Genomic DNA, 20,896 nt, shown 5'->3' with positions numbered 1-20,896 from the left:
ACTCAATGTATTTTAAAGAGTAAGCAGTAAGTGTTTTATTCATAAACAACATAAAGCAAATACAATGAGTAAAGAGTGACATGAACAAATTGTTTTGATTGTTTCATTATTTAATTACATTTGTAAATTGAAAAATACATAATTAGTTTTAATGGTATAGTCTTAGTTATTGATGGTAGGCTAAGAAGGTTGCTTTCTAATTGACTATTCAATTGTTGGTTGTTGCCCCGGTCAACCTAGTGGGATTCCGATACCTGGAAAAGGGAAAATAAAAGAGTGATGTCAGGGCTATAACATTAAAATTTTGTGAAATAAGTTACCTGTTTGATAAGTGTGTTAATTTTTTTACAATGCCACAATAGATTACCTTCTTAATCAAAAAGTGTACTTCCCAACGTGGATGGAAAACGCAGCCAACACACTGAATGCAAATTTAAAGCTTTGGCTGAGTAACACTGTAAAAATTTTATACATTTCACTAATCCTAATAAAATTCGTTAATTGGTAAGAAATTCATTAATATTACCTATCAAAAAATAATATATTCTTACTTCTGTTCTAATGTCAAATTTGTTTCGTAGTTCTAAAAGAAATAAAATACAGAAAATTTTTTTTTCACTAAAAAGTTTATTCTTTTTAAACATATATATAGATTTTAAAAATACAAACACAAATACAACTCACTTTAAAACCAAATAAAAAAAACAAAAAAAAATAAACATAAATTTTTGACAGCTGTAAGCGTCCATTCTGTCAGCTGAGGCCACATCTAATAATAATAAGTGTCGTCCGGACGATAAGTGTCATCTAGAGACGATAGGCGTCGTCTGGACGATAAGTGTCGCACCCTATTGGCCAAAAGTGACGGCGCAGCTTTGCCATAGGCTTCGTCCAGACGTGCGCGACCATGTTGCAAAAAACAGGCTTTATCAGACAACGCTGCAAGGCTCTTCGTTTCGTTTTTCAGAGTGGAAATACCGGTTTTTGGTTGAACAGTTGCTGCTTCTAGCGGCCTCCAGTTTGTTGTTACTTGAAAGCTTTCAACAAATAATCTAGTATGAGAAGGTATTTAATATTTACGACATTTAACTTGGGAAATTGCAATTGATCAAACGTATTTTAAATCATTTAGTTCTTGGTCTTGGGTTTCTGAAGCATTTGTGCTACTCATTCGATGTATTATTAGCAGCTACACTTTCATAACATTGCCATTGTATTATGTCATCCAGAAACCATGGAAAGTGAAAGAAAACTACACCAAATTAAGGGTAAATTGATTGTGCTTGTGTATGTAAAAAAGAATTCAACTACCATGTATTGATTTTTTAATGGTTTTAAAGGCTAAGCCTTTGAACCAAGGAGAAGATGATTTCATTGTGTACAAAAGTGTCACTACGATTAGTGATGTACATGCCAAGTTCATACAAGATAAAGTTGACACAATGGAAAAAGTTTTTTGTTCAGCTGTCAGCCAACATAGGAATAAACCAGCGTTGGGAACAAGAGTCATACTATCAGAAGAGGATGAGTTGCAACATGATGGAAAAATCTTTAAAAAGGTAAATTTCTGTGAATCTGTTTTCAGCTGATACGTTTATGCTAATATACTTCATACAGTTCCTTTTGGGTGGTTTTCAATGGCGCACCTATATACAAATGAATACTGAAGCAGAAAACTTTGGACGGGGATTGAGGGAGTTGGGTTTGAAACCCTTTGAGAATGTTGTGATCTTTGCAGAAACAAGGGCTGAATGGCTTATAGCTGCTATTGGGTGCATGAAGCAAAATATGCCAATTGTTACTCTATATGCATCTTTGGGTGATGATGCACTAATCCATGGCATCAATGAAACAGATGTATCATGCATTGTCACTTCTCAACAACTACTTGAGAAGTTCAAAAATATCCTACCAAGCACCGCTAATGTTAACTTACTGGTACTACATGTCAATTTTTTCCTTTCACAAATAGTTAATTTTAATGACACTCTAAACATATCCGAATTCTCGTAGATTGTGATGGAAGATGCTCTCAAACCCTTAGAATTGGACGGTTACGGAAGTGCGGTCAGAGTACGCTCATACCAGGAAGTGATCCGCCGTGGTGATGAAGCAAGCAAAACGGGGTTGTTGTCAGGTGCTTTTCATTTACCTAAGCCTGGAGATACGGCTATCATATTGTATACGAGCGGATCTACAGGTAAATTTTTCAAAAAAAATTGCTGTGATGTATAATAGGTTTATGGTGGTTTCTTCAGGTGCCCCAAAGGGAGTCATCATGAGTCACCAGAATATAGTCAATGCTATGCTGAGTTATACCGACGTAGGTCCTCTGTACAAAAATGACGTGTACATGGCATTCCTCCCACTAGCTCATGTATTGGAGTTCATTTCAGGTGTGTCGTGTTTTTGTTTGTTTTTTATCTTTTGCTAATTCGCTTAGCTTCCATTTGCATTCCTTCTTCTACAGAAAGCTTATGGATGTTGTTTGGAATTCCAATCGGATATTCGACTCCTCTGACAATGACGGATGAGTCTAGCAAAATTCAACGTGGCTGTCAAGGTGATGCATCTGTTCTCCACCCTACAATCATCGCTTGCGTACCTCTCGTTCTTGATCGTATTCAAAAAAAGATCAAAGAGAAAATTGAAGGAGGTCCTACTTTTAAAAAGGCAATATTCAACTTGGCTATGGAGTACAAGGATGAATGGATTTATCACGGCTATAATACTCCAATACTTAATGCGTAGGTTTACTGCAAAGATATTTCCAATGTACAATCAAAATATTTTCATTATTTTCCATTTTCAGGACTCTGTTTAAGCCTATTCGAGCATTCCTCGGAGGTCGCATTAGATTTGTTTTGTCTGGCGGAGCTCCTTTGGCACCCGAAACGCACAAATTTATGAAAATGACTCTTTGCTGCCCTGTCTTGCAAGGGTACGGCCTGACGGAAACATGCGCCGCAACTACACTCATGGATTTTGATGACAACTCATGGGGTATCTCTTTATGCAAATACTTATTTAATGCATCTGGTATATAGGATATTTCACATGAGACGTTTCCTTCCCAAGGTACAACCGGAGGGCCACTAACATGTTGTGACATCAAGCTAGTTTCGTGGGTGGAAGGAGATTACAGAATCAAAGATTGGCCCAATCCACGTGGAGTGATTCACATTGGTGGGTCGAACGTTGCCGTTTGGTATTTTAAATAGCCCGAGAAGACATTAAAGGCTTTTTATGAAGAAAACGGAAGACGTTGGTTCCGTACTGGTGACATTGGCGAATTTACACAAGAAGGATTTCTCAAAGTAAGTTCTATTAAAGCGTTTTATTGAATTTATTTTGGTTGACCGGGCCCATCTTTTGTTTATTTGTTCCCTTAGGTTATTGATCGTCAAAATGATCTAGTTAAGCTACAGCATGGTGAATATGTTTCCCTGGGTAAGGTGGAATCCGAATTGAAGATAAACTCATTGGTCGACAATATCTGCATTAATGCAGACCCAACAAAGATGTTCCCTGTTGCATTGTTGGTACCAAATTTTGATCAACTGAAGAACCTAGCCGAAAAAAGTAAGTTTTCTATGTTATTGTCCTCATTATAATTCAATACTTGAATTTTGGACATGTAGGTGGAATTGAATTGGAAACCATTGAAGATGTAAGCAATCATCCACGAAGACAACAAATGGAAAAGCTGGTTCTCAAAGAATTACAAAAGCACGCAGTGAAATGTCGGCTTCAAAAATTTGAAGTACGACAAGCTCTAACACTTCTTTCTGACATTTGGACACCGGATACGGTAACTTAAGTTTACTTGATACAACCTTTCGTAACTGAAAATCTAATAAACATTCATGATCTTAGGGTCTTGTGACGGCTGCTTTCAAGTTAAAGCGAAAAAACATTCAAGACCATTACCAATTTCTGATCAATCGGATGTATTCCTAGACTATGCTGCATATGAACGGCACTGCCATCATTCCCATAACATTTCTTAATTTAAATTGCAGACGCTGCCCATTTTCTTTTGTCAAGTTTTTAAATTTCGTTCTAATCACTTAATCAGAAGCCCCATTCCGTTTTTTGTCGCTTTTTAATAACTAATATTTATTGCTTCGTATTTATTATTTAGGAAAAAACAAAAGTGTCACGACATCCGTAAAAGAAAGAAAATATTTCCTTCTGCTTTAGTAAAAACCATGTATGCATGTTAATAAATGTTGTTCTGTGTTCGTGCACAATTATTCGGGAATAATGGATTTTCCATTGATCCGGTTTATTAAATTAATTCAATGAGCTGCGGACGCCAATTCTGCATGGACAGAATGGGAAAGATACTCATTGGAAAGTTCAGAGAAAATACTGCGTGAAAACGAAAGTATTTAGGACTGTTATAAAAAACGTTTGTTATGACAATCAAAATGATGGTTTTGTGGACTTGTCGTTAACTAGTCTGGTTATCTCTCATAACGCTTAAATGAAAGAACTCTACCTTGTTATTATAAGTGTGATTTTGTAAAAACGGTGAATGGGAAACGTAAATGTTGGATTTTGATGGATAGTCGACGAAGATCGCGATTGCTTCCCACCCCTCAAAGCAATAGATCTGAGGGGGTTGTATCGTGGAATCATACTACACCAGCCCGTAAAAATGACTTTTTTAATTGAGTGGCGTTGTGAGCTCTTTGCAAGAAGTTTTTGGTAGCCCTAAAAAGGGCTGATTTAGTATAAGTCATACGATCATTTTTAAGCTTTGACTGGTTTATCAGTCTTTTTAGGCAAAAGAACAGCCTGGATATTAGGCAAAACACCTCCCTGTGCGATGGTAACACCAGAAAGTAGTTTGTTTAACTCTTCGTCGTTGCGAATAGCCAGCTGCAAGTGACGGGGGATGATACGGGTCTTCTTGTTGTCACGAGCGGCATTACCGGCCAATTCGAGTACCTCAGCGGCCAAGTACTCCATGACGGCAGCCAGGTAGACAGGGGCACCAGCACCGACACGCTCAGCGTACGAACCTTTACGGAGCATGCGGTGAATACGACCGACGGGGAATTGAAGTCCGGCCCTGCTAGAACGAGTCTTTGACTTTCCCTTTACTTTGCCTCCTTTTCCGCGACCAGACATAATGGGTGTGTGAGTTAACTGGAAAGATTCCTACAAACGAGGAACCCAAGTATGATAGTAAATTCCAAAAGGTGTGGGTTATATACACTAGTGAATAGCAAAACGAAATCGTGAGGTAAACTTTGCTAACCAATCAAACAAGAGATACAGTTTTCCCGCCAAATTTCTCTTTCTCTTGATAAATGTGTTACACCATTTGCCCTTCGCTTTGGAAAGCTCCACCCCATGTGTGTGTTTGTGCCTGAAGCATCCTGCTGCGCTATTGGTCTCTGGTCCATAGAATTGGCTACTTTCAGGGAAGACAGGGGTCGAAATTTCATATAAAATCTTCGTACAACTTAAGCTGTGAAACTAGATCTTGCCCAGTTAATTCAGAATGCCACCCAAGGTTAGCGGTAAAGCAGCAAAGAAAGCGGGCAAGGCCCAGAAGAACATTGCTAAGGGAGACAAAAAGAAGAAGCGCAAGAGGAAGGAGAGCTATGCCATCTACATCTACAAAGTGTTGAAGCAGGTCCATCCTGACACTGGCATCTCTTCCAAAGCCATGACGATCATGAACAGCTTCGTCAACGACATTTTTGAGCGCATTGCTGGAGAATCCTCTCGTCTTGCTCACTACAACAAGAGATCTACCATCACGAGCCGCGAAATCCAAACGGCTGTCCGTCTGCTTCTGCCTGGTGAATTGGCCAAACACGCTGTTTCAGAAGGCACAAAGGCAGTTACCAAGTACACCAGCACCAAGTAGATTGATTCTCTTGTTCTTTGTTTCAACTCAAACGGCCCTTTTCAGGGCCACCAATCAGTTAAAGAACCAGGAATTGTCTACTCGTGTCGAACGAAAATAAGTAGATAAATTTAACTCCCATATTTCATAGCAAAAATGCAGGTAGAGTTATATTTTATCTATAATCTTGACGCCAGAACGAGAATTCGAATTATTTATTTCATATAACAATGTACATTAATTCTAAAGAAACTTTTATCCTTATATTTCGCAACGTTTCGTTTATAACTTAAAAAATTGTTGTTTAAATAATTTCTATGCATCGCCTAGTAAACACCGAATTTTATAAAACAGCAACTTCATTTGATAGTCTTCGAGGCTATTGCAGAGATTCCAGTTTTGCACACAAAATTTAAAAAATAAGGCTTTACTGTGGACAATCGCATACTTCCGTTATGTACAATTTTATCTGTTGTAAATACAGGAAATTTTACAATAGTGCTATACTTTTTTAACGTATATTATAAGTTAATATCTAAACGTTATAATTACAATCAATAATTTAAAATAGCTTCAAATGTTTTAGGTGGATACAATTTACTTTACTTCTGGTAAACTAAACAGGCATAATCAGCTAGAAAAAAATGTAAAAAGCAGATATTAACGTTATCTTTCTTAAGGAAAATGGTGGCCCTGAAAAGGGCCGATTGGTTCAGAAGGGATGCCAACTGCGATATTTAACCGCCGAAACCATACAGAGTGCGACCCTGGCGTTTCAAAGCGTAAACGACGTCCATGGCCGTCACGGTCTTCCTCTTGGCGTGTTCGGTGTAGGTTACAGCGTCACGAATGACGTTTTCAAGGAACACCTTCAGAACACCACGGGTCTCCTCGTAGATGAGACCAGAAATGCGTTTAACACCGCCACGACGAGCAAGACGACGGATGGCTGGTTTGGTGATACCCTGGATGTTGTCACGCAAGACTTTGCGATGACGCTTGGCTCCTCCTTTGCCGAGTCCTTTACCTCCTTTGCCACGACCAGTCATCTCGGGTGAATTTTAAAATTTGATAAATACTGAATGTTTGAGAAAACATATGTACTCCTATATATATACCACCAGAACCCTTCCCATTGGCTAAATCTATCCTAAGATTTACCCAGAGGCTTTGTATTCTGTTCCCTACCTGCTTTCCCTCCCTTTTTTTCTGACCAATGATATGAGAGAGCCAATGCTTTTCTGTATCCCCGCACCCTATATAAATCGAACATACTCCTTCAGTTCATTACAAATCTTCAAACCAAAAGTATGGCTCGTACAAAGCAGACAGCTCGTAAATCCACTGGTGGCAAGGCGCCTCGCAAACAGTTGGCAACTAAGGCTGCTCGCAAGAGTGCCCCAGCCACTGGCGGTGTCAAGAAACCCCATCGTTATCGCCCTGGTACCGTTGCCCTTCGTGAGATCCGTCGTTATCAAAAGTCGACCGAGCTCCTCATCCGCAAGTTGCCTTTCCAGCGCTTGGTCAGGGAAATTGCTCAGGATTTCAAAACCGACTTGCGTTTCCAGAGCTCAGCCGTCATGGCTCTTCAAGAGGCTAGCGAGGCGTACTTAGTGGGTCTTTTCGAAGACACCAACTTATGCGCTATCCACGCCAAACGAGTCACTATCATGCCCAAGGACATCCAGCTGGCCCGTCGTATCCGTGGTGAACGTGCTTAATTGCATTTTTGATCCTTCAGTTCCCAAACGGCCCTTTTCAGGGCCACAACATTTTCAGCTAAGGGATCTAAACTTCTTTAGCTTAATCAAAGAAATTCATTTCTAAAATCTTGATTATCACTTGTGCTTGGTTAAAGTTCAGGTGTAAGGCCGATTAATGGTAGCATACTTTTGTTATAATTGAAACCGATGTGGAACTGTTCTTATGAGCATTTTAAAATTCATAAGAAAGAATGATGTAGGTCTATTTATTACCGAACTTCTAGTGAAAAATACAATATAAACGTGAATCAGATAAGGAAATATAAGAAGATTTGGAAGACATGAATTTGGACACTCCATCGGCAGTTACTAATACCATATTACAACCAGTAACTTCGATAAGTATTGCCGCTCTAAATAATAACCTAGAAGACTTTTTCTCAAATGTGGCACATGACAAATGCCGCTGATATGCATCAGTCCCCCCCGAAAGGTCTATTTCGTCATCGATTGTTTCCACAATCTATGGCGATGATGACGACGGCGTGTTAGACTTGCAAGATTGCTCAGTTTTCATATTACAAATAACTTTAGAAATCGTATTGGGGAACAAGGAAATATTCTTGATTTCTGAATACATCATTACGTTCGTTCTGTATGGAAAACACCGCCAGTGTTAAAGTTTCTTCATGAAGTACACCAGGAGTAGTAACGGGGTACGTTTAGCATTGGAGAGTTTTGAGCTGCGCGTGCGCATGTTAAGGTCCATAGATCGCGTTGCGGTTGTTCGGTCTGGAATTTGAAGGAAGAGAATAGGGGGAAACTAAGGTAGTCATTTTGAATTTCGTCTGCTATGTTTTTGTTCGGTGACGAAGTTCAAAATTGGTCTGCTTCCTGCTATTCCCTTCCTCTAAATTCCAGACTGACAATCCGCCACGCCATCTACGGAGCTTAACATGCGGAGCTCAAGTTGTTTTGCAGGCGTTACTACTCCTGGTGTACTTCATGGTTTCTCTTACAACAGAGGTGAACATAAATATTTCTTAGGTTCGATTAATCATTGTCATATAAAAAACAAAAATTTAATATCTACATATTTATTGAAAATCGTAGTTTTTAAATACAAAAAACACGACCCTACAAGTTATTGTAACCTAAGAAAGATGCAAATACATCCAACTGTTGCTGTCGGCGATATTGTCCACCACAGGATGTAGACTTCTTACAAAATCTATGTTTAACTGGACCCCAAAGTAATTTTTAACATTAACCAAATTCACTGCTCAAATGAAAATTCTTTAATTGTAACTAGAAACTCAGATACCACAATGTGATGAATATCAGAATTATGGACTAAAGTTTGCGATAAACATTTCATAACGAAAATGGTGGCACTGAAAAGGGCCGATTTGGTATGGAACGTCAAGTGAACATAAATCAAGCTTTGGCTGGCTTGTCAGTCTTCTTCGGCAGGAGAATTGCCTGGATATTGGGCAGGACACCTCCCTGAGCGATGGTGACACCAGAGAGAAGTTTATTCAACTCTTCGTCGTTGCGGATAGCCAGCTGAAAGTGACGGGGGATGATACGGGACTTCTTGTTGTCACGAGCGGCATTACCGGCCAACTCGAGTACCTCAGCGGCCAAGTACTCCATGACGGCAGCCAGGTAGACAGGGGCACCAGCACCAACACGCTCAGCGTACGAACCTTTACGGAGCATGCGGTGGATACGACCTACGGGGAATTGAAGGCCGGCTCTGCTGGAACGAGTCTTTGACTTTCCCTTTGCTTTGCCTCCTTTTCCACGACCGGACATGATGAGTTTGTGAGTTTGTAGAAGATGTTCCTACAATCGAGGAACTTTGCTTTAAGTTGTTAAAACGAAAATATTAGTAGATATACCCGGGTTGGGATGCTGAAGCGGTAGTAAAATCTTTTTAACCAATAGGCAAACACTTAGCGTTTTTCAGACACGCATACCTTTGTTCTTTTATTCTTGCACTTTGTTATTCCCTTTGGAAAGCTCTATCCCTAGAATCTTTGTTCCAAGAACATCTGCCATAGTGTGCTACCTTCATTGGTACCAAGCGAATTGAATTGGCTACTATCAGGTAGAGCAGCATCTGGAACCGAATATAAATTCGACCGTAAGACTTGAGACCGCATTCTACAATTACTGTAAGATTCAGCATATAATCGAAAACTAAAATGCCACCTAAGGTTAGTGGGAAGGCAGCAAAGAAGGCCGGTAAAGCCCAGAAGAATATTGTTAAAGGAGACAAGAAGAAGAAGCGCAAGAGGAAGGAGAGCTATGCCATCTATATCTACAAAGTGTTGAAGCAGGTCCATCCTGACACTGGCATCTCCTCCAAAGCCATGACGATCATGAACAGCTTCGTCAACGACATTTTTGAACGCATTGCTGGTGAATCTTCTCGTCTTGCTCACTACAACAAGCGATCAACTATCACAAGTCGCGAAATCCAGACGGCTGTCCGCCTTCTTCTGCCTGGTGAATTGGCAAAACACGCCGTGTCTGAAGGCACAAAGGCTGTGACTAAGTACACAAGTACTAAGTAGATTTCTTCTCTTGGTATTTTCTTACACCAGAAACGGCCCTTTTCAGGGCCACAAATTTGTCAACGAGATAGAATATGCTACATTCTGCCAGTCTAATGTTTCAATAGCTGTCATCGTTATTATATTCTCCCGAATTAGTATCATAAACTTTTTTTTCGTTACTTGATGAGAGCATAGATTTGTCGGTAATCTTTAATCAGGTTTCAAGCATACCGAGTTATAAATGTCTTTCCATCTGAGAGTGACTTGACGCTGATATAATATGGATAAATTTTAACTGTTCGTGGACAATTTTATGATAGGTATGCATTCCCGCCATGTTAAAACTTTAGATTGAAACAAACAATTTCCCGTCGCTACATGTACCAATCGGCAATGCTGCAATGCCGAGAAGAGGCACAGTAAGAAATACACGTCGTAGAAATCCATTGGGGACATGACATGAACAGTTTTTTTTAGTATTCCCTAAGGACTACGTGGTCTCACCACAATGCGGAAAGATTCAAGGAAAACGATTTTCAGTGAAATTTAAGGAACATACGCGACCCCAAAGAAAAGGTAAGTGTATTACGTATAGGTCTATGCTCCTTTGGGAGTATTTCGTAAGAGTTTAGTGTGCGTAACATATTAAAGCATGATCCATTGACAATGTCAATAATCCACTGAAGCATAGTCTGTCTATGCCTCAATTGTAACGATACTTTTCTTGTAAACATAAGCTGTGGCGAGGATATTGAAAATTACCTTATGCCAGAGGTTACTAAATTTTTCTACGTCTCCCACCTCAGTACTTAATTTTATAAAATATAATGTTAATGTTTTATGGCAAATTTTATCTTTGCCTAAGAAACTATAAGAAGCAAAAGCAATCTGTTTCCTTAGGTAAATGGTGGCCCTGAAAAGGGCCGATAATTTAGTAGCAATGAGTCGAAAGTTTAGCCGCCGAAACCGTACAGAGTGCGACCCTGGCGTTTCAGAGCGTACACGACATCCATAGCCGTCACCGTTTTCCTCTTGGCGTGTTCAGTGTAGGTTACAGCGTCACGAATGACGTTTTCAAGGAACACCTTCAGAACACCACGGGTCTCCTCGTAGATGAGACCAGAAATACGTTTAACACCGCCACGACGAGCAAGACGACGGATGGCTGGTTTGGTGATACCCTGGATGTTGTCACGCAAAACTTTGCGATGACGCTTAGCGCCTCCTTTGCCGAGTCCTTTACCTCCTTTGCCACGACCAGTCATGTTGTTTGGTTCTGGGAATGAGAAAATAGCTGAATGTCTGTCAAGCTGACAGAGTGCCTCTATTTATACCCAGCAGGCCCACCCTCATTGGCTAGGCATCTCTGAAGGTTTTCTAAGGTACTCCCCCTAGTGGGCTTAACCTCCCCCTAGTGGTCTTCACCATGAGACTGCCGTGGGTTTTCTTTTTCCCTCCCTGACTAATAGTAAGGCCGTATCCCATGATATCATGCTTCTCCATATTCTATATAAGTTGAACATTTCCCTCCCTTCTATCTAAGTATCTAGTTCCAATTCTCAATTTCTCGACATGGCTCGTACCAAGCCTAGATCTCGAAAATCTGCTGGTAGCAAGGCGTCTCAGAAACAACTTGCCGACAATGCCTCCTCCGAGAGTGCCCCAGCAAACACTTCGGAAAATGGAAAAAGTTTGGAAGATGTGATTGACAACGAGAAGGAAGAAAACGTGACTGAAGAAGTGGAAGCAAACGATCTTACTGCAACAACGGAAGCCAAAGCTGTTAAACGATCCCAACCTGCGAGGAACAGTGCGAAGGCTCCGAAGAAACCCAAGGTAGAAGAAGGTGACGAGGATGAAAATGAAGAAGAAGAAGAATCAAAGCAATCTTCACCCAAACCACAGTCTAAAAAACAGAAGCAGAAGCAGAGAAAGAAAGCAAAGCAGCAAACACCAAAATCTGGAGTGGTTACGCAGCTTCAGAAGAAGGCAAGTCCACCTGCTGCCACTAAACCTAAAACTCAACCAAAGAAAAAAACCAAGAGCTAATGTTTTTTCACGCAATAATAATTTCCTTCATTACTGAATTGTACATAAGGCACTTTTAAACGGAGTACTATACAATACAAACAAGAAAGTAAAAAAATAATAAAGAAGAAACTGCTTCGAAAACTGGAAACTTTGTCCACCATTTTATTCCAACGTGGGATGGTGTTTAGTACATTCCCCGGGAATCTTGGTATAGTAAAACGCATTTGCGATCCAACCGCATTTTTGTGGCTATGGATCACAACTTTTGCATTGGTCGCAGTGCACGTAAGTCCTTCCGTCCTAGTGTCATAATTTTTGGTTAGAAAAATTAGAAAAACTATCATTTATCATTTGCGTACATAATGAGTAACTAAATACCTTAGATGTTCAAGAATTACAGATCATGCAATGTCTGTTCTCAGGACTTATCCATTTTTTGCAGAAGGTGCAATACTTATATCCTTCCCTGGCAGGTAATTTAAGTTTTTGAAGGCTGACATTAGTAATTTTTCTGACTGGAGACCCTTGTTTTCTCCCTTGAGGTCCTATGAACAGACGACATATAGGTAAAACGTTAACTAATTCATCGCTTATTAAGCCACGAACACGCACCTTTTTGAAACTGGCTATGGTTTGTATACTCAACTTTGTAGTCAAGCATGGCAAATGAAGGTAGATTAGACACAATCTGAGTCTCCATAAAATAGGGAAATATCCAGAATTCTGCGCAGGAAACAATCTTTAGTTGAATCATCTTTTTTAAAATATAAGGTAAATCAAATACTTGAAATATCCGAAGCGTTCTGCCCATTCAGATGCTTGTACTCGTCATCGATTGTCTGCAGAGTATGTGAAATAACTTCCACTTTACCTCCAAATGGGGGATCCATAACTACAGCCAAATTATTTTTGCCTTCTATCAAAAACTGTTCATAGACTGAAACACTTTGAGACCCATCAAAAAAGTGATGGTTGAACATGTTGTATAACAGATATTCTTGCGGACTGTAAAATTGGCGCTATATAAATAGAATGGGTAGAAGAGTAAGAATAGTAAAAACTATCGTAATCAATTCAAGTAAGGGCAACCTACAAATCTAACGTCCAGATCAAGCATCAAGCATTTCTTAGAGCTGTCCCTTTTTAATTTTTTAAAGATAGTTGGACAGGAAATGCAAAGGACATGGCTAACTTTTGCATCTTGAAGGAGCCCCAATATAACATTTATGGAATCCTCAGAGAAGAAATATTGTGCTTCTTTTTTGGAATGATCTAAGGGATCTAAAATCTGCCCAGAAATTGACTTGGTTACATGGTGGGAATATGAATTTAATTAATCTTTACCTTAGAGGGTTCATCTAGTAAATTATCACCAACTGCTGCAGTGACTTTATGATTTACATGTTGTCCCATGGTCACAAAAATTTCTCCACAAGAATGACAAAAGCCTCTATCTTTCATTTTTAGATCATGCCTCATCAGGATATTCTCTCTGATCTGGTTTAGCTCACGCGACCTCAGAAGTAGTTGAGTAGTTGACTGCTTTGCCATTTTCTGTCCCTTGCTTTTGTCATTTTCCCACACTGATTCCAAAACGTATGCAGGGCATAGCTTCCGATCTCGATAGGCTGAGCAGGCAAAAAATCTCCTACCGATCATTGATTGTCTTTCGAATAGAAGCATTGGTCCTATAAAAGTTTATAGAAAACATGTCAGTGTTATAGTTCAAAATAGTTAGGCTAAATTATAAAACTTTGTTAAATTCTTGGCTATGCCTAACGGCAAGTATTCCCAGCACACACTGATGTAAGGATGCGAGCTAACTAATGGTTGTCTCGTTTCCATGGCAATTTCTTACATGGTTTTTCCACATTTTACCATGTGCTTCAATTTGGCCTAAAACTCGATGCAATTGTGCTATTTGACAATAGGGGGCATTTTTATTTGAAAAGGGTGGTCGGATTTTTTTGGAACATACTGTACATACTTGAACGAGATTTTAAAACGATAACAGCTGAAAGGGCAAGTCGAAATTAAAGAGGACGCTACCTGAACGTTACCTTTAGTCGCTGATTCATCTGGAAGAAAAAATAAAAAATATTTTATAAATTGAAGTGCATATTTGGGCTCCCTTCTTTTTTGTGGCCCCGTTTCCCCTTGACTTGTGATAAGCCCGTAGGGGGTCATGCCCCTACTGTGATCAGCAGCAAAGGTTGTGAGTGCGCTGTCCGGAAAGGGGACGTGTGGGTCCTTAAGTTCAATGATATCATTGGAGGGCGAAGAGGCTACCCACAAATCCGAATTAACGGTTAATCGCTCACGTAAAAACTTGTCCGAAACCTTCCATCCTCTTCCGGCTTCTCTTAGCCACTCCCCGGGTAATCTTCCCGTCGGTTCAAATTCAATCGAGGCAGTGTCTCGGCTTGTCTTGGTTTAATGGCAAGCGGAGACACTGCCTTGAACTACTAACTTCTACTTAAACAATACAAATATTTAAAAATATTAATTTTGTGTTTCATTTCTTGCATAATCTGCCATTGGTAAAGGCTATCCATTTCTGTATAACTTATAAAAAAATATTCACACACGAAAAAGTTAAAAAAAAAATGCATATATTTGCACACCACAAGCAGAAGGGGTGGAGGGGCTATAGGGTGAGGAGAGGGAGAGAGCCAATCAGAGGTCCGGGATAGTCCCAATGGGATGTAGCGGTGACGGTCTCGCGGAGACCAAGTTGAGACATCCCAGGTTCCACGTTCCAAGAAGCAGGCCGGGTATGTGGCGGAAATTGAAAGCACAAAATAAAATTCCGGAAAACCCGAGTAATCGGGCAAAAAAACAGAGTACTCGGGTAGGAAATCGGGGCTAACCGGGTTTTGAAACGGGTAATATAACCGGTATCGAAATTGTGTTACCCACGTAAAACCCGGGTAGGTGGTGGGCACAAAGTCTCAAGAAGCGTTACCCACCGGATCCAATTTTTTAGTCGAGAAGACCTACCCATTCGCCCGAATACCTACCCATTCGCCCGAATACCTACCCATTGGAAGCAGGGCCGAGCCCTAAGTAGTCTGTTTGAGGTATTTGATCGTTTCGCTATAGTTACGCTATACCCCTCAAAAACAGAAAGTAAGTAGAGAACACTAGGGGCCCTCACTCCGTTCAGGAAGTTCCCGATAGGGTACGGCCTGGTCGCCAATTCGCCAAAATATCTCGGAAACCGTATACATGTCCTATGAGGCGTGCGCTGATCATCAACGCCTTCATCCCGCCTTCCCACTTTTGTCAAAATCGGCCAAAAACGACATCTCATGAAATTCTCCAAAAATCAGACGGCATAATCGAAATTGAACGCTGATTTCGATTTAGTCATTGGTTTTCTCGTTAAACTAGCCGTTTTAAAAATTAACGAAAACAGTGCTGTTGGCGCACCAACTTAATTTATGGTTTTTAACGTTTAAATAAAAAACTAAAAGACCGATAGAAAAATAAACCTGATTTCCGTGATTTTCATTCCATTCTGAATCGAAATCATGTATTTTAAGCAAAATTTGAAATTTGGCAAAAATTGAAAAAGTGGGAAGGCCAATAGGAAAAAACCTGATTTTCGTGATTTTCATTCAATTCTGAATCGAAATTATGTATTTTAAGCCAAATTTGAAATTTGGCCAAAAATGAAAAAGTGGAAAGGGTAGCCTTCCCACTTTTGTCAAAATCGGCCAAAAACGACATCTCTTGAAATTCTCCAAAAATCAGATGGCATAATCGAAATTGAACGCTGATTTCGATTTAGTCATTGGTTTTCTCTTTAGACTAGCCGTTTTAAAAATTAAAGAAAACAGTTCTGTTAGCGCACCAACTTCATTTCTGGTTTTTAACATGTAAATGAAAAACTATAAGACCAATAAAAAAATTAACCTGATTTTCGTGATTTTCATTCAATTTTGAATCTAAATCATGTATTTTAAGCCAAATTTGAAATTTGGCCAAAAATGAAAAAGTGGGAAGGGTATAGCCTTTCCACTTTTGTCAAAATCGGCCAAAAATGACATCTCTTTAAATTCTCCAAAAATCAGACGGCATAATGGAAATTGAACGCTGATTTCAATTTAGTCATTGGTTTTCTCTTTAGACTAACCGTTAAAAAAATTAACGAAAACAGTTCTGTTAGCGCACCAACTTCATTTATGGTTTTTAACATGTAAATGAAAAACTATAAACCAATAGAAAAATAAACCTGATTTACGTGATTTTCATTCAATTCTGAATCTAAATCATGTATTTTAGTATGTATTTCATTTTTTAAAAATGAAAAAGTGGGAAGGGTAGGGGAGACTGGAGTAAGCCAGGACGGTTTTCGTTTTCCCCCTATATCTCCCAAACTAATCATTAAATTAATTTATTATTTTGTTTTATGTATTCCATACGGTAATGTTTAAAGTTTACTGAAACTTTATGTTGGAGACTGCCGAATCAGGTAATTTCTCAACGTATATTTTTATCTAATTTTGTTTTCTTTTAGGCCTAACACCGGAGTGTCAGCGTTTTATGTATATTTTTTCTGGCCTAGCACCGAAGTTCCAGCGTATGTATATTTATGTATTGGCCAACCTGTCACCTTATAGGGTGACAGTATAACGAAGAAGTTTGCCGTAAAGGACGGAAAAGAATGGCGGTTATTGCCGCGACACAGCAGCAATAATTATAGATCAAGAAAAGTTTAGAATATTATTATTATTACTTTTGAAGTCTTGAATTGAAGTCTTGAATTGCAGGATCGGCGGAGGTGGCAGCGTGGAAACAAGTCGTGGATGGAGCCGGAAGAGCAGCAACGGCGTTAACAGTGGCAACGGAGGGACAACAACAATGGCGATAACCACACAGCAACAGCCGGGACGAGTGCGACAAAAAACCAACAATGAAAAGACAATCAAAAACCACAATACCAATGAAGTAGACGAAGCCGGGAAAATCGGTGGAAAAATAGTGTGTATTAATGAGGCCTATTTCAGCCCCTTATATACCAATTATAAAAACACCGTTGACAGAGAATTAATCTAAACGTAACAATAATTTTGGCGCTGGCGTAGATGTCGTCTCGATCTTCTATTCTTCTTTCCGCGCGTGACCTTGTGAGGTGAATGAACTGAGAAACGAATTAACCGGTTAACCTTGTAACCATGGTAACGGAATAACTGGTTAATTATAGTTGCCGATCTCTATTTATTTGTTAACAATTACTGGTGGCGCCATCTTGTCGCGGGTCTTCTGATAATTCTAGTTTGGTGGTCTTGAACTGGATGCCACTATCTTGTTGTCGAATCTTATCATCTAGCCGATACTTATGGACCAGTCCTAGTTGGTTATCTAACTGAGTCTATCACTAGTTGATGCGTATCAACTAGTTGATACTGATGGACTAGTTGAAGCGACTCCATCTAGTAGTCAGCTCCGATACCAGGTGCCCTCTCGGCAGGATCTTACTGGCGCCATCTAGCGCTGATTTAGAAAACTAAAAGATATTTTGGCAGGACGTTAGTGGCGCCATCTAGCGTTGGATTTCTAAATCAAATACCCAGCTCCTAGTGGCGCCATCTAGCGATAGCTGGGCGCCATCTAGTGGTGATTACAGTAACTAATGGCTGTCTAGATTCGTGTAGCGCCATCTAGCGACGATTTCAGGAACTGATCTCTGATTGGTTCCGTGTGGCGCCATCTAGTGACAACTTCTCTTACTATTCTATTTTTTCCTGTTTTTGCATTTGAAACGTTGTTATGATCTTAACTCTTTTATCACTCATCTCACATCTAATTTCTACGGTCTTTTGTCTTCTTGTTACGCCGATCTATCTCATTACTTCTCCGTTTGACTTCCTTTCTAATTGTCCGTCCCTGAACCATCAGGTTCGGGTTCTGGAATTTCTTACATAATGTACCCCCCATATTTTTTATATAATTTAATAATAAACCATTTTCCCATATAAGACCTTTAAAGTTTTCTTAGATTTGTGGGAGGAGCCTATTTTGAGGGGTAAGTGAGGACACTAGGGTGGATGGTGAGGGACGTCCTCCGTTTTCGCCTAAAAATTCATTAAAAAAATTTGTAAAAATTGAAATAGCGTCCCACTGCATAGACTCTATAAGTTAATAAATGTTTCAATTTGATTATTGTGTTAATAAAATTTTTTTCTTATATGATAAAAACCCTTATTACAAGATAGGTGGGGGTTGGGCTTATTGTAATCGATTAATATGCTGAATAATCGATTGCTTGTGATCATCGTAAGGAACAGTAATGGCGTCATGAGCTCGGTGATGATTGATGGGCTTGAAGGCCAAACCCGCCCACTAAAGTCCCATTTTAGTCAAAAACAGCTGTCCCGATTTCCCGATAAACACTATTTTTTTAAAACGTTAATATTATCTACAGTAATTGATCGAAAATTATAATTTTTGTTTTTAACAAAAAAGAAATGATTAAGCTTCATTTCCATATTAAATTTACATGCCATTTAAGATTATTTTTTTCTAGAAACATTAAATGGCGGAGACAAAATTAACTAAAAAAACCGTTTTTTTAGTTTTGTTAATAACTGATACAGTTATTGACAAAACTCAATAACTGTATCAGTTATTAACAAAACTCAACCAAATTTCATGCCGAAGTAGATTGTATGTATCTAAATAACATACTAAAAAAATTTTTGATTTTATACAAATCTACTATTTTTCCCCCTACTGTCCCTCTTGACCCGGTGTCTCGGCATACTCCAGTCTCCCCTATAGCATTCCCACTTTTGTCAAAATGGGCCAAAAATGACATCTCTTTAAATTCTCCAAATTTCAAACGGCATAATCGAAATTGAACGCTGATTTCAATTTAGTTATCGGTTTTTTCTTTAGACTAGCCGGATAAAAAATTAACGAAAACAGTTCTGTTAGCGCACAAACTTCATTTATGATTTTTAACATGTAAATGAAAAACTATAAGACCAATAGAAAAATAAACCAGATTTTTGTGATTTTCATTCAATTCTGAATCTAAATCATGTATTTTAAGCCAAATTTGAAATTTGGCCAAAAATGAAAAAGTGGGAAGGGAAGTGGGAAGGCCTTTCCACTTTTGTCAGAATCGGCCAAAAATTACATCTCTTGAAATTCTCCAAAAATCAGACGGCATAATGGAAATTGAACGTTGATTTCAATTTAGTCATTGGTTTTCTCTTTAGACTAGCCGTTTAAAAAATTAACGAAAACAGTTCTGTTAACGCACCAACTTCATTTATGGTTTTTAACATGTAAATGAAAAACTATAAGACCAATAGAAAAATAAACCTGATTTCCGTGATTTTCATTCAATTCTGAATCTAAATCATGTATTTTAAGCCAAATTTGAAATTTGGCCAAAAATGAAAAAGTGGGAAGGGTATAGCCTTTCCACTTTTGTCAAAATCGGCCAAAAATGACATCTCTTGATATTCTCAAAAAATCAGACGGCATATTTAGCAAATAAATAAACAACTTGTACTGCCATGTAGCGATTTCGATAGACGACGCCTTCAAGGGAGGAGGAGTCTACAACATATTGAATTTATCGATCGATTGTTAGGCCGATTTCGATCAGCATTGTATATTAATGAATGACAACTTGACGAGATCTTGACACGCACGTTGGAAGTGTACGCGTGTTTGCACCTCGATGAGCGTTGCACAATAACAAAGCTCCGTTGGTGAGCGTATTGATTAATAAAGGTATTTAAGGCATTATCCAATTAGTCATGCCATAATGTCTCACTTTGTTGGAAGCTAGGTGAAGTCCTTGAGTGCTTCAAGGACTTTGTTTTGTTTTAGCAGTATTTTTTCCTTCAACAATTAATCTTGCATCTCCAACCGTGGAATGAGTTACATGTGACTCGAGACAAACAAACAGTGCAATTGCAACAATATAATTAGTCAGCGGTAAACAACACATTCTATCTGAGAATAGTTTAGACTTTTTGAGCGTATCTTTTGTTTATCACATGTTGCATTTTAATTACTGTTATTTTTAAATTTATATCCATGGTTTTTCTTCGACTAGATATAAATTTGCCATATCTTCATGCCAACCACAAGGATTCTGCTTTTGCACACACCTTCATTATTAATGTGTTTCTTCAGGTATGGTCACTATCAGCAGCTTTACACACAGTGTGCATCGTGAATACATCAATCCCAGAGAAAACATTCCAATGGAAAATATTTAGAATTTCTGCCCTTCTATCCTGAACTAAACAATGCTGGTTTGTATAAATAGGCATAAAAAAACCTATCAACAGTATTTTTAGTTTGCAGTTTGCTTTAACATACAACTCTATGGCATGTTGATATTGTCGCGGGTGAAAAGGGAGATTGGTTATCTCTTCACAGAGATGAGTCATCCGCTCCTTGGACAACGCTGCGATCGTGGTGAAGAAATTATCGGGAGAAGTCCGCTCTAAGAAAGATACGCAGATATGCAGTCCGGGAGGGGAGTAATTCGCGTGACGGTATAAAACGCTGCCCCGAATCTGCGTTAGATGAGTCTCCATCGGGTGAGCTCCCGGAGCTGGGCTCCGTAAGAGGAGTTCCCTGGTTTCCCAAGAGGTCTTCAGACGCTTCTCCAACTTTTGGTAATGGTTATCCCTTTTGTTTGAGTTAAACCATTGTTTAGAATTGATGTCATCACTTGTTGTATTCGTTTGTTCTTGTCC

General features: G+C 39.1%; 9 protein-coding genes and 1 long non-coding RNA gene across 11 annotated transcripts; 5 read left to right on the top strand and 5 right to left on the bottom strand.

Annotated features, from left to right (window-relative positions):
* Positions 1-911: 911 nt before the first annotated feature.
* LOC116929844 (long-chain-fatty-acid--CoA ligase 4) lies at positions 912-4,256 on the top strand. Its single transcript, XM_032937205.2, is given in 12 exon segments — positions 912-1,065; positions 1,133-1,268; positions 1,341-1,559; positions 1,618-1,938; positions 2,014-2,200; positions 2,259-2,396; positions 2,471-2,747; positions 2,813-3,003; positions 3,079-3,317; positions 3,393-3,582; positions 3,642-3,811; positions 3,877-4,256. Coding segments are annotated over 12 exon segments (2,160 nt in total). The 5' UTR covers positions 912-1,057; the 3' UTR covers positions 3,961-4,256.
* On the bottom strand, positions 4,043-5,189 carry LOC116921769 (histone H2A-like). The gene has a single exon (XM_032928121.2). The coding sequence runs from the start codon at positions 5,137-5,139 to the stop codon at positions 4,759-4,761; it is 381 nt and encodes a 126-aa protein (XP_032784012.2). The 5' UTR covers positions 5,140-5,189; the 3' UTR covers positions 4,043-4,758.
* Positions 5,190-5,249: 60 nt separating this feature from the next.
* On the top strand, positions 5,250-6,508 carry LOC116921022 (histone H2B.3). Its single transcript, XM_045178227.1, has one exon. The coding sequence runs from the start codon at positions 5,516-5,518 to the stop codon at positions 5,885-5,887; it is 372 nt and encodes a 123-aa protein (XP_045034162.1). The 5' UTR covers positions 5,250-5,515; the 3' UTR covers positions 5,888-6,508.
* A 95-nt stretch (positions 6,509-6,603) lies between these two features.
* Positions 6,604-6,924, bottom strand: LOC116929865 (histone H4). Its single transcript, XM_032937229.2, has one exon. It carries the CDS (start codon positions 6,913-6,915, stop codon positions 6,604-6,606), a length of 312 nt encoding a protein of 103 aa, XP_032793120.1. The 5' UTR covers positions 6,916-6,924.
* A 114-nt stretch (positions 6,925-7,038) lies between these two features.
* Positions 7,039-7,877, top strand: LOC116929859 (histone H3). Its single transcript, XM_032937223.2, has one exon. The coding sequence runs from the start codon at positions 7,177-7,179 to the stop codon at positions 7,585-7,587; it is 411 nt and encodes a 136-aa protein (XP_032793114.1). The 5' UTR covers positions 7,039-7,176; the 3' UTR covers positions 7,588-7,877.
* A 967-nt stretch (positions 7,878-8,844) lies between these two features.
* LOC116929860 (histone H2A) lies at positions 8,845-9,549 on the bottom strand. The gene is made up of 2 exons (XM_032937224.2): positions 9,474-9,549; positions 8,845-9,417 (listed from the first exon to the last, which is right to left on the bottom strand). The coding sequence occupies exon 2, from the start codon at positions 9,385-9,387 to the stop codon at positions 9,007-9,009; it is 381 nt and encodes a 126-aa protein (XP_032793115.1). The 5' UTR covers positions 9,388-9,417; positions 9,474-9,549; the 3' UTR covers positions 8,845-9,006.
* Positions 9,550-9,779: 230 nt separating this feature from the next.
* Positions 9,780-10,151, top strand: LOC116928606 (histone H2B.1/H2B.2-like). The gene has a single exon (XM_032935711.1). It carries the CDS (start codon positions 9,780-9,782, stop codon positions 10,149-10,151), a length of 372 nt encoding a protein of 123 aa, XP_032791602.1.
* An 887-nt stretch (positions 10,152-11,038) lies between these two features.
* On the bottom strand, positions 11,039-11,499 carry LOC116921929 (histone H4). Its single transcript, XM_045178228.1, has one exon. It carries the CDS (start codon positions 11,396-11,398, stop codon positions 11,087-11,089), a length of 312 nt encoding a protein of 103 aa, XP_045034163.1. The 5' UTR covers positions 11,399-11,499; the 3' UTR covers positions 11,039-11,086.
* A 683-nt stretch (positions 11,500-12,182) lies between these two features.
* LOC116929852 (rRNA N6-adenosine-methyltransferase ZCCHC4) lies at positions 12,183-14,127 on the bottom strand. Its single transcript, XM_045178226.1, has 7 exons — positions 13,918-14,127; positions 13,509-13,852; positions 13,258-13,452; positions 12,949-13,183; positions 12,777-12,887; positions 12,543-12,709; positions 12,183-12,464 (listed from the first exon to the last, which is right to left on the bottom strand). The coding sequence occupies exons 2-6, from the start codon at positions 13,845-13,847 to the stop codon at positions 12,552-12,554; spliced, it is 1,038 nt and encodes a 345-aa protein (XP_045034161.1). The 5' UTR covers positions 13,848-13,852; positions 13,918-14,127; the 3' UTR covers positions 12,183-12,464; positions 12,543-12,551.
* Positions 14,128-19,798: 5,671 nt separating this feature from the next.
* On the top strand, positions 19,799-20,383 carry LOC123475501. Of its 2 annotated transcripts, XR_006650625.1 has the most exons (3): positions 19,799-19,916; positions 19,971-20,123; positions 20,245-20,383. It is a non-coding gene; the product is annotated as an uncharacterized LOC123475501 (long non-coding RNA). The 2 variants fall into 2 exon arrangements; XR_006650624.1 differs by having other exon boundaries at positions 19,805-20,123.
* Positions 20,384-20,896: the final 513 nt, after the last annotated feature.

Source organism: Daphnia magna, linkage group LG8 (assembly GCF_020631705.1).
Source record: "Daphnia magna isolate NIES linkage group LG8, ASM2063170v1.1, whole genome shotgun sequence".
Lineage (NCBI taxonomy): Eukaryota > Metazoa > Arthropoda > Branchiopoda > Diplostraca > Daphniidae > Daphnia > Daphnia magna.
Note: the sequence above shows the minus strand (reverse complement) of the source record. Positions and strands in the feature narration are given on the sequence as shown.

Coding starts and splice junctions, on each gene's coding strand:
- LOC116929859 (XM_032937223.2), top strand. CDS start 7,177: ATGGCTCGTACAAAGCAGACAGCTCGTAAATCCACTGGTGGCAAGGCG.
- LOC116921929 (XM_045178228.1), bottom strand. CDS start 11,398: ATGACTGGTCGTGGCAAAGGAGGTAAAGGACTCGGCAAAGGAGGCGCT.
- LOC116921769 (XM_032928121.2), bottom strand. CDS start 5,139: ATGTCTGGTCGCGGAAAAGGAGGCAAAGTAAAGGGAAAGTCAAAGACT.
- LOC116929852 (XM_045178226.1), bottom strand. CDS start 13,847: ATGCTTCTATTCGAAAGACAATCAATGATCGGTAGGAGATTTTTTGCC. Junction 13,184..13,257: donor TTGATCTGGACGTTAGATTT/GTAGGTTGCCCT, acceptor CTATTTATATAG/CGCCAATTTTACAGTCCGCA. Junction 12,888..12,948: donor GAACGCTTCGGATATTTCAA/GTATTTGATTTA, acceptor TTTCCTGCGCAG/AATTCTGGATATTTCCCTAT.
- LOC116929860 (XM_032937224.2), bottom strand. CDS start 9,387: ATGTCCGGTCGTGGAAAAGGAGGCAAAGCAAAGGGAAAGTCAAAGACT.
- LOC116921022 (XM_045178227.1), top strand. CDS start 5,516: ATGCCACCCAAGGTTAGCGGTAAAGCAGCAAAGAAAGCGGGCAAGGCC.
- LOC116929865 (XM_032937229.2), bottom strand. CDS start 6,915: ATGACTGGTCGTGGCAAAGGAGGTAAAGGACTCGGCAAAGGAGGAGCC.
- LOC116928606 (XM_032935711.1), top strand. CDS start 9,780: ATGCCACCTAAGGTTAGTGGGAAGGCAGCAAAGAAGGCCGGTAAAGCC.